This window comes from Branchiostoma belcheri, unplaced genomic scaffold, assembly GCF_001625305.1.
Source record: "Branchiostoma belcheri isolate BF01 breed outbred unplaced genomic scaffold, Haploidv18h27 scaffold19, whole genome shotgun sequence".
Lineage (NCBI taxonomy): Eukaryota > Metazoa > Chordata > Leptocardii > Amphioxiformes > Branchiostomatidae > Branchiostoma > Branchiostoma belcheri.
In genome coordinates this window covers 1,983,306-1,994,877 of record NW_017803379.1, presented here as the reverse complement: position 1 = coordinate 1,994,877, position 11,572 = coordinate 1,983,306, and the positions used below count along the sequence as shown (strand labels likewise).

Genomic DNA, 11,572 nt, shown 5'->3' with positions numbered 1-11,572 from the left:
TCACTTTTTTATGATATCCCACGAATCTGCTAGAGTCGTTATGATTTATCAAGGTGGGACGTTATCGAGCCACATGCTTTAGAAACTCTGGGAAAACAGCAGTAAGGAGTCATTATTCACGGACTTGTATCTGCCAGGAAGGCTCTCTGGATGGTGTGTGGTAGGGGAGCCAATTTCCTGTGCTGTGTTGTAGAGTGAAGGAAACGTGACCCAAAGAACAGGTTGCCTTCCATCACTGACACCCCTGTAGGCATCCAGATCCTTACTTAAGCGACCCTATTTTTCTAGCATCTCTCAAACGTCACTTCAGAAAGCTATCCTGAGAAGAGATGTTTCCTCACGTGTAATTTGAACATGTTGTAGTTGTTATTATCAAAACATTGGCTTGGCTTAGCTTGGGGCAGGGTTATAGATGATGTGTCAAGCTTACATGTATCATAGAGAGAGTTGCTTCATTTGTGTATGTGAATGTACCTGAATGCTGCGTCAAGCTTACCATAGAGTTTCTTCATTTGCGTGTGTACACTTGTATGTACCTAAATGCTGTAACTAATGCATAATAAAGTAGAGGCGAAATCCCATATAACGAATATCACTATCACTATGCCAAGATGCACCGGAACGCAACAGAGTTGGTTTGAATTGACTGAGGTGTTTATTGAAGACATCAAATGACTGAGTGGCAACTAAGTTGTTTCTACCTGGTATATAGTCATTGTTGATGATGCAACTCAGTATTACTTGATGCCATGTTTTTAAGATGTATTTATCTATATCCCAGCTAGGTATTGCAGCCTTACTCAATAATTTGGCATTATCAGATTAATTGATACCTTCCAGCTTTAAGATTTTTTAAAATAAGATTGCAGATGTAGCCATGTGATGAACGTACAGTACTGGCAGTACACATACATTTTTGTACCGGCAAGTACATATAGTCAGATAGTTAAGCAAAACAGCAGTTTGATTGTTTCAAAGTTTTGCATGAGACAGGCATTAGTCCAAAGTACATACTATTATTAGAGTCTTGAGAAGTTTGGGACCTTTACCAAGTTTCCTGTTACAGGTTTGGAATATCTATCAATCATACTAGACTTAATTTGTAGCCATTAATGAGTTGGTGAGTGCCTTTCAGCCGTATGGTGGTGTTGGCTTCAGTCCAGTAAAGCTGTCAGTTTCCTTTCAGAGCACTGCTGCATGTTATCATCTCTGAGTCGTGTTTAATTCATACCTTTCATAGCCAGTATTACTTCTGCCATCCTGTGGATATCCGGTTCAATCCTGCACGTATCGAGGCTAGAGAAAGTAGAGGAAGAGGAACATTTTCACAGTGGCTAAAGCTGAAATTGGAATTAAGATCAACTATACATCCTCAAAAGCTGCATTATGATGCATTGTACTTGCTTGTGCCTTGTTTATTACAAATAGGCTTTTCAATGATATGGAGATATGCACTTTAACGTTACGTCTCTCCCCATGGTAGACTTAGATGTTGTCACGTATCTACAGTACATACAACGGCTCCTCCGAGACTGCAACAGCTATTTTCTACCAAAGCAGATTGTCAACCTTGTCGGAAACAGAATTTACTGGTAGAAAAAACTTTTATCAGCTGACGGAAGAAGAAGATATGGAAAATATGATCAACTGAAGTCTTGTTTACAAACTTTTGTGCTCAGATCATATAATAGCCCCTCATTGAAAGTCACAACATCTTCCCATGATGTCAGTGTTTAATAACACTAACATTTTCCCTTCCTGTGAGACCGAAAAGTGCATCTGACTCAAACACAAACGCACTCAGACATTCAAATGTCAAAATTTGTCCACCGTACTGTGGCGTTATACTCCCAGGTCCAATTTGCAGTGGCATTCTTGTGCTTTATTGCTCTCTCATTGAAAGGCGCCACAAAGTAATTTACAAGAATGTGATTATTTTGCAAACCTCTGTGGTGTAAGTATGTAGTTATGGATTTGACTAGGGGATGTGCTCGGGCCGAGTGCAATTTTCAAAATCAGTAATCAAGAAAAATAGGGGAGAATTGTGTTTGACTTACAGACCCTTTTAGCAAAAGGACTTGGCTACAACACAGCAAAAATGAAATCATTTTGCCTTTCATCTCGCCATGGAATTGGCTGTGGTAAAAGCAAAAGCCTTTTTTCTGATGTTGAATTGGGCCAAAATGCTGCAACTTATGACTCATTGACAGCTCTGGATAGGCCATTGTACTTTGGGCTATTCCAGTAGAAATGAAATGGTGGGGATAAGACAGCAGCAAGGAAATGAACAATGCAAGTTGGAAATGAGGTTTCTGGCTAATATGTAGTATTTTCAAGGATTTGTAGAATTATAGAAATATTTCTTGGGTGCCTCTGTATGTGGAGGTTTTGTTTTCCTTGTGTGCGTGAATTTGTTTCTTGCTTTTGTGTCCGGGAATTTGAATACCGTAGAGTCACACAAACTGGGGGGGGGGGTTGTATAATCGCAATTATACCAAGGTCAACTTGGAGGTCAAAATGGTCTCCCCAAAGGGTTGGTGGAAGTGAAGTGGAATTGGAGGTTAAAATGGTCTATAGGCTGAGAGGAAGTTACATGTAATAGTGGAATGTGTACAGAATCAGCAAGAAATTCACAATAAATAATGAATATACAAAAATATTCATTCGCTACTCTAGATATTTCACAAAGGTGTGAAGTCTTTCATTTCTTGTTCATGGAACAGTCAATCACTTGCAGCATAGGCTTTTATCACATGATGATGAGTCATCCTTAGGCCACACCAATTTAATTTGTTGGTTCTCGGATTTTTTCAGAAAAAATATGAAGCGACAGGGCGAAAAAAAATAAAAATAAAAACAGGTCTAGGCATCCTATTATAGCCCCAAATGCTACAATATGAGCCATGAAGTCAACAAAAAAGGCTGGGTTAAAATTTAAAGTATAAATTTTGATCTTTTAATCAAACCACTGCATTGATAGATGGAAAAAACTGTAACAACTAGGAAGAAAAGGAATTTCCTCAACTGTTGGGGGCAAAATATGAGCATTTTTGAGTTGATTCAGAACCAGAATCTTTTTTTTTTGCAAATCAGAAAAAAATGAAGAGGCGAATCCGAGAACCAACAAATTAAATTGGTGTGGCCTTAATTATAAAAGGTACACAACAGCACAAGTCCTGAGCAAATGTCTTTTTGTTACAAATGTTCACTCAAAGGTGTACTAATTGTCCTTAATGATTCTACTGCTATATACATGTAGATTAAATGTCCTTTTATAAGAATACAGTCAAATTCACAAATCATATTAACTAAATACACAATATGCAAATTAGAAATTCCAGACATATCAGTCATCTTATTGCTTACAAAGAAAATTAAAGTTGTAAATGATATTATGCAATGTCACCAATAAATCACTTCTATTCAATACCATGATGTTCCTTTATACTCATGGGGAGCTAGAATGTTTGACAGTTAAGTCACAAATTTGGGGCAAGATTTGGTTTCTACCTATTAATTCTCTAGGTACTTATGGGAACGCTGTGCAGACGAGCATAGCAAAAGGGTGCTTTTAGATCTAATGCATGGCCAAAAGACTTAATCTGCTATCGATTTTCACATCTTAGAGAAGTGCACTGGAACTTTTAATTGCTGTTGTTTCAATTGTGCGGAAACTGTGTTTGCTTTTAGGGGATGAGTGTTTCCCTGGGTCATCAGTGATTGTCAGCAAAACTTTGCCACGAAGGCTTGTTCAACATGTATAGTGTTAGACAGAGTTTCAATGCCTTCCTTTTTTGCGATTTGTGTGTTTGTGTGTTCAGGGAGAAAGAGGAATGAGGAAAGGAAACAAGGATACAAGGATAGAAATGAAAGAAAGGCAGGGAAATGACAGAAGGTAAGAAAGTATGAAAAAGGTAGCATCACTAAAAATGTTTGGTACTAGTGATTACTGACAATATATGGATGACAGAGAGTAGATGTGCTTCAAAGTGTTTTGAAGTATATGTAGTTAAAGAAATAAAGCACGTCATAATTTCATAGACTACACCTACATCATCATCATGTAATTCTAACATGTATAAATTCTAAATGTAATCAAGGACTTTTAACCTCCTTGATGTAATTTCCATCATAACTGAGCGAGACTGCCAAAAAAAGGAGACTTACTTAGAAAGTTTGGCTTTATCAATACTGGACTCCATCCTGTCATGATTCTGTCTATTGCACTCGAATGAGGCAGCTGCAAAGAGGTCCTATATCTGTCCCACTTAGCCAGTGAAGGCAAACAGAAGTGCCTTCTCCATTCCCTGTGACTTGAGCCGTCTGCAGTAGATAAGTCAAAGGTTGGTCTCGGAGGGAAGTAAAAGGTCTATAGAGGGACACACTCTATTGGCTTCCCGGTCAGTGTCAGAGGAATGAGGACAATTACAAAATGTATCTACGACTCACTGAATGTTTTCGACTTCCGTTAGAATGATGCACAACTCCACTTCAAATCTGCGCATGACACTAAACCGTTAAACGTTCTTCTATGAGCTGTTTCGTCCACAAAAACATCGACAGAACGGATGTCGGGCTTTACTAGACCGTCGTGTCCACTCTTTAATGAAGATTACGAGGACCGGAGCCCTAAGCTTGTTAAGTCGTAGTTTTTCTGTTCACAAAGCCCCTCTTGTCATTAGCAATTCTCAATATGCAGACTTCACCCTGGCCGAGAGCGGTAGACTCAATACCCTTTCATGAGATAGCGTCCTGGGGGATATCGTCCCAATCTTCCCGCATGGCTGCCCACTGTCGGGAGCTTCTCCACAGCTCGGTATTGATTGGGGAGGGCGGGCGCTCTCGGCAGACGGACGCCACCGTTATTATGCCATAATGATACCGCGCAAGGTGTGATTGCTCCTACTGATGGACAGTTGCCTGATCCGGAATGATCCAAACTTGGTGATGTCGCCTGCTTTTCATGTGAGAAGGGTTTGGACGCTTCACGGAGTGATGGCTTTAAAAGCATATTTCGGTCATTTCCCAAAACATGGTCTAGATCTAGCTACTTTACCTTCCATTCCAGCCAAAAGTGAAAATGTGTAGCCATTACCACTACTTTCCAACAGAATTGTCCATAAAATTTTGTGGACTGTGTTCCCTCAGTTCAAATTGTTCACACTTTTACTCCTCTTTATTTCAGATTCTCACGTCCCTTACCCCTTTTATGGAGACTTTCCCACCATTATTGTCTGGTCAATGATAAAAAACAGCCACCTTTCATTTTGCTTTTTACATGCTTTTATGCCTCTAGTAATAGTAGTATTTCAGTTTTTGTCGTTGTATGGTTTTATTAACAAAGGACCATTTGGTCACCTGCACGTATCTTTGAACTCTTTACAATGTACATTGTATGTGTCCTCTAGGAAAAGCCTGTAAAAGGGAAATTGGGATTTTCTTTGAGCCCAGCTCAGGTTTGCCTTGACCCAGAGATGACAATCAAAAGGTGTACATGAACATGTTTTCTATGTGAAGTGGATGTTAAAAAGACTCTAGATTCAGTATATAACTAATATACATTTGTATGCCTGTTTCAAACTTCAAGTTGCCCGTGGCTTTATCTAATATTTGGTTGCCAAGACTGAGTATTCTAAAAGCAAGTGCAATGCTCTTTTGCCTAATGCCAGTCTTCCGCAGCTCACTTCCCAAACCCCCTTATATCAGACACATCCAGCGAGGATCAACGTGGGAACTACCCGCAATTATCCAACATTACATCCCTGTCTATTGTACTCATCGCTTGGTTGGAGCGGGAGGATATTGGACGTGATCTTGGTCGGCTGTGAGCAAATGGCAGCCCTCGGGATTCGATGTCAGAGGAGAGCGGGGCAGAGTCACGCCCGCTCTTCCTCTGAAGTTGCTCCCGGGAAGTTCAAAAGGTTGTAGACAGGTTTTATGGGGAGTTTGTTTGATCTGAGGAGTCTCTCTATTATTTGGGAGTGGAGTTACATATTGTAGACTAATGAGATTGTGTCTACGTGTGTTGCAGACACGTAGCTTATGTCATATGCCCTGTCAGTCTGGATTGTGTGTTTTTATGGAAACAGATAATGTGTGGAGTTAATGCCACAGTGATAGAGATTGTTCTTATTCATCTTGAATGATGAAAGATTCATAGTTCTTCTCAGAATAGGATCATACACTTGTGTTTATTGTCAACAATATGCTATCCTTGAAAGTCTGTCAAAACACAATTTCCTACCAACTTCACTATACAGAAGAGAATATTTTGTAGCACAAGCATTGAAATATTTATTAATTTATAGATCGTACACACAATTTACATGCATTGGCTCTGAGCTATATAAATGTCACCTTTGCTTTAAGGTTCCCAGGTTTGTGATTCCAAATAAAATCCTTTTATTAATCCTTCCAGGCAACTGATCTTTCTTGGACCAAGTCCAAATAGACCCCTGTTTTCCTTTTTGTTATACCGCCTGAGTCCAGTGTACCATGAATGTGGAATAAATGCTTTTGTATTATGCACATCACTTTTACTACTGCACCATCTATAAGCACTTCATCAATTAAGTATAGGTACCTGAGTTACATTCATGTTAGACTGAATGTTCAATTCTATTTGAACAGAACTTATGGGGAAGTCATGACTGCTTTATGTCGTGATCGAGTGAAGGCATGAATATTTTATCTGTGCCGTCAAGTGACACCAATATCCAGCGTAACCTAATCATGACATATCAGCGATATTAATGTCAATCTCCAGACAGATATGCGGCCTCAGTGCCAAGTTTAAAGGTGACAAGGGCATCAAATTAACAATTAGTTTTCCTTCTGTTATCAAACTTGCGCTAAAGCAATTTACTAAGTGATGTATGGATGGGGACAGGGTGTGCATTGATTATGCATGGCCTTGTCCGTGCCTGTAAATTGAGTTTTGATAGAGAAATGGGGTGTTACCGTATGTTGTGGCAAGTTTCTGTGTGATCCTAGGCACTGCGTGTTGATTTGTCACGTTTGTACGTGTCGCGCCAGGAGAGACTGGGTACGTTTATGAGCACATTTGCACAACCCCGCCATTCCTTACTTCTCGGGTAATGCATTTGCGAGGAAACTTTGACCAGGTGGGGTCTCAAACATGATCCTCATTCACTGATTTTGTGCCCAAACTGGCATTTTGGAGGAAGTGTAATGGCCCTTAAAAAAGTTTGTAATTCTCTCCATACATTTTTAAGGTGTCTCTCTTTTGCAATTCAGCAATGTCTTGTATAACTGTTACAATGTGTCTGCCGTATGATTATCATTGCACCAGCTATGTATTTGCTAAATAACAGCTTAAAAATAAGCTTCAAGTATTTAAGTCAACCACCCATAATTTATGTCAACCACAGAAACTATGAAGATCAAACTCTGAATTCACGACGTGTAGGGTTGGCTAGGAAAGACTCAGACTGGATATCAGTTGAAACTGTATTGGCTTACCAATCACTGGCATCATCTCACATCCACAAGACCTTAAAAAATAGAACATCTCAATGATGTACGGCCTCTCTGCCACACGTGATTTTCACCTGGTCCCATGACGTGCTTAACCTATTCTAGCCTAATAAGTTAACACCGTACCCTTTCAAGGAAGAATTAGTTTTTAGGCATGATCTGCATACTAAACGAATGGAGGAGGGCCCACACAATGTATCAAGGGAACTAAGATGGTAAAGGTAAAACAGTCATCTATACTCATACCCCTATTGTTTTGATTTCATTTGTTAAATGTCATCATGTACATCAAGTCACGTTAAGCATTTGTTCCTTAGTTTTTGGAGGACTCTGTAACCTTTTACACCAATTGTTTTCTTTCTGAACTGACCTTTAATTAAGTTAGTAACTTGATTCTGCGTTACTGATGATGTAAATGTATAATGCTGAAGAAAATCATTCAATGTATTGACCAATGTTCTCTGATTGTCGCATTTTTCACATATCATTGCTGCTTGGACGGCTGCCAGGAGACAACATTGTGCTTTCTCTTGCCTGAAGATTGTTCTGTATTGATCGTATAGATGGTTAAGTGTTGTGAAAGTCAGTGAAGCATATGCTTCCCACTGAGACAATCTATCCCATGAACTTCGCATCAATACCACAAGAGGATCCCAACCTGCCATTGGGTCAATCCCTTCCCCCCAACCTCGTCCGCCCCATTCTATTCCTCCCTATCAAGAAAACGGTTTTAACGGACCATGTTTAGTACCCAGTATTGAATCACGACCGTCGGCTGAATATGCAGCCACTCAACCATGCCGGTGTCCAATATTTAGGATGGACAGTCCCCTTTGTCTGCCGCGTTGTCGAGGCAAATAGCAGGATAATAGAATTAGGCTGGAAGAACACAAAACCCAATCAGACCACCTCATTTTTATAAATCGTACATCCCTAAACTAATTCCGGCATGCACATCATGGGAATATTGCGCACACATTGCCATATGGTGTAGCTCTGACAGAAAAGTAACTTAAACAATCTGCTCATCCATAAAATGTTTTGCATGGACTGGCAGTAAACCCCCGAAAAGAGAGTGTCAGATTGTGACAAAGTGCCTCATTAAAGAATCAGATGTATATTGGGAAGCAGATTTTGTTAGGAGCCGGAGAGATAATTAATCTGGTATCAGGGTGCCTTGGGAGTTAATTACATCAGCGGCAATGTGGACTTTGAGGTTTGGACTTTCCCAGGAAGCTTTTAAAATGCAAGGCCGGGATTGATTGAGATAGAGAATCATGACGGTGCAGTGGGAGCATGCACCTGAGACAAGAGACCAGCACGATATCACGGTTTGGGACACAGGGACCAAAACTGGCCCTATACAGCGAGGTATGAGCTCATTAATGGGGCTCATTTATAACCGAATCTGGGCCTGTCAGTTGTCTGTCCTGTTAGAGGGTTCCGCCTCTTTACAGACCCATGGGTGACCCTGATCACCATGGCGATGGCCATTGTTCAGCCAAGTGAGAAATCCACTCAGAAATGCCCAGGCCGTGGGTCGGGGAAGTGGGGGAGAGTTATAGCGCGCAGGGCGGCGAGGTTTACCCCCAGAGTGCACGGGGTGTCACGGGCGGCTTTTGACGGGCAGAGGGTGATGGTCGGAAAACGCTCGCCTAATTGCCTGTTGTAGCAATCATGGGGGCAATTTTTCCCCGTCCAGATGAATAATGCATGCGGGCCTGCCCACCCTGACCTGACGTCACGCGCTCTCCCCATTTAGATCAAGATTAGGGAATTTCCGATGGTCAGGAGATCACAGAACTATTGTTACCACTGCGAGGAGGCCGTCCCTGCCCTCCTTTGTAGGTTTGCGTCAAGCATGCGTATGAGCGCCCAAACAGATGTCTAGGAAGTGCTCCCTCACGTAGTTCAGTCTGCCGGGGCTTTCCAGAGCACGAGGAAGCGTGCGATATTCTGTGTGTACGCAAAGCAAGACGAACGTCCAGGATGGAGAGTGGCTGCAGTTTTAGCCTGAGTCCAACTCGACTCCTGCGCTTGCATAGCAAGAGAAATATGGCCAAGGCACGGTATCTCTTCAGCTCCAATAGCCGGTAAGTCCTGTTAATGTGTAGGTCTGAGCACTTGTCAGAAATCTCCACTGTGGTTAATGGGTCTGATGTTTTTTTTTTCAAGCACAGCCTGTTATGTACATGCCCGAGGCCCTATCTGTACAGGCAAAAAGTTGACAGTATAATTGCAGGTTGACATAATGTCTCTCGGGTCAAGTGTCCTAGGAAGAAGCAATACTTTACCGCCGGGAGGTGCTTAATCTTACATAACAATCCGACTGAGTAATGTCGTGCTAAACTACACAACTGCAAAATTCTGAAGCAAAAATTCCAATAATCTTTGGTTGACAAACTAACAATACTTTACTAAACAAACATAATAGGTTGCATTTTGATGTTTGTATGTTGTGAATTGATGGATGGGATTGTTAGGTTTGTTGTAAATCTCTGACGTAATCATCATTACCTTTGATTTCTCAGTGTTATTTTGAGGGGAGAATTTCAACACTCCTTGTTAGGAGGCAGATGGTATTGTTTTGCTGTCTCATGGATTGAAAATTTATAGTCATAACCACAAAGTGTTGTCAATGCAGTACTGTAGTCAGAAATCTCTAATGTAGCAAAATTTGCAGTGGTTTCTATGGAAATGTATTTACGGGCCCCGCTACTCCACAAAATTGATTTTCCTCAGAAGACTTATGCAGGAGAGTCTAAAGCTGTGAGGTGGCTCCCTCGCCGTTGCTGTAATCAATGCTAATTCACCCATTCTACAGTATAGCAGGTGGTATGAGCGATTGATGGAGGTATTGCCAGTACCCAGCTCAGATGGGGTGATAAGCTATCTCTCCCAATGTCTTCCTGATGACCATGGTAATTGATGAAAAATCCTCCAAACTTTTCACTCCGTAATTGATATTTCCCTCATCCTGTGATAGAAAAGACTGAAGCGACCATCAAAAAGGAATCAAGACAATCCTCTTGTGCTGTTACTGTGAATAGAAATTGCGTCATTATTGTGGAGAGCTGGTGATACGGCAGTTGTGCAAATTGTGGAAGAAGAATGGAGCGATAGGCTCAGAATGCAAAACAATAAGTCACCATGCTTTCCTTTTGATATTCTTGATAGATATTTTCATCCCAAGAAAATTCTATCATTTTATGGTACAATGTATTCCCATTAAGATTTTAGCAGCAGTAATTCTAATGCAGTATAGATTCTGAAATGATTATTGACTACAAGTACATGGTAGAATTTTCTGTCTCCTTTGTATCAGTAATACCACCATCCTTCTTCCTACATGTACCTACACACTGTAAAAATCTTTACAGAATCAGGGACCTGAGACTTTTACTGAACCTCAAAGTCTGTAAATCCCACATCAAGGGAAATACATGTCTGAGCCCAGGTGTTGTATTATTAAACCATCTATATTGAGTTAAGCACCAACATGACAATACATTACCAGAAGTCAGGGTTCTAGCCATCTGTCAGGATCTGTAGCAAAAGGTGTGGCTTAGTGATAACACTGTATCTACAGATGCCTGCCACACAGTGCAGGTAAACAGATTATTATAGGCAATAAAGATGTGTACATGTACAATGTGAGAAATTGCCTTTCAAAGACATTACTTGAAGAATTATATAATAGTAGAACAACAGTCTTGTACTCATGTCTTTATCCAGTAAGTTACAGTTATAATAGTCTTCTTAATGTATTCTTTTTGTTCTAGGCTGTTCTAGGAAGTAAAAGTGCTTGAGTGTTGCTGAGATATTTTTGAACAGAATTTTAGAGATCAAAACTGTTTCAAATATATTCTTTTTTTTAACTTCTACTCCTAGACATTAATTTCCAAGGTACAAATGTAGAACGTGTCCTGTTCGAAAAGATAGGAATATATCTATTTGTTTTGATTGTTGCCCAGTATGTTGAACAGATACATGGGGTGTGCTAAGCTTTGGAAAACTGCTGAGGTTACACTCAGGCTGTATCCTTAGGTTTTCACTGTGACAGTTTCAAGAAGAC

General features: G+C 40.5%; 1 protein-coding gene across 4 annotated transcripts in view; it reads left to right on the top strand.

Annotated features, from left to right (window-relative positions):
* The window catches only part of LOC109467938 (kelch-like protein 5), a 124,366-nt gene that overhangs the window by 23,775 nt on the left and 89,019 nt on the right, over positions 1–11,572 (top strand). For 2 of the 4 annotated variants that reach the window (XM_019766103.1, XM_019766102.1), the window contains exon 1: positions 9,290–9,590. The exons of 1 other annotated variant lie outside the window; for it this stretch is intronic. In XM_019766103.1, the coding sequence (XP_019621662.1) occupies positions 9,487–9,590 (104 nt within the window). In that variant the 5' untranslated portion in view covers positions 9,290–9,486. Of the gene's footprint in view, positions 1–3,821; positions 3,896–9,289; positions 9,591–11,572 lie in introns of those variants that run through there. One more of the 4 variants, XM_019766104.1, reaches the window with a different exon arrangement.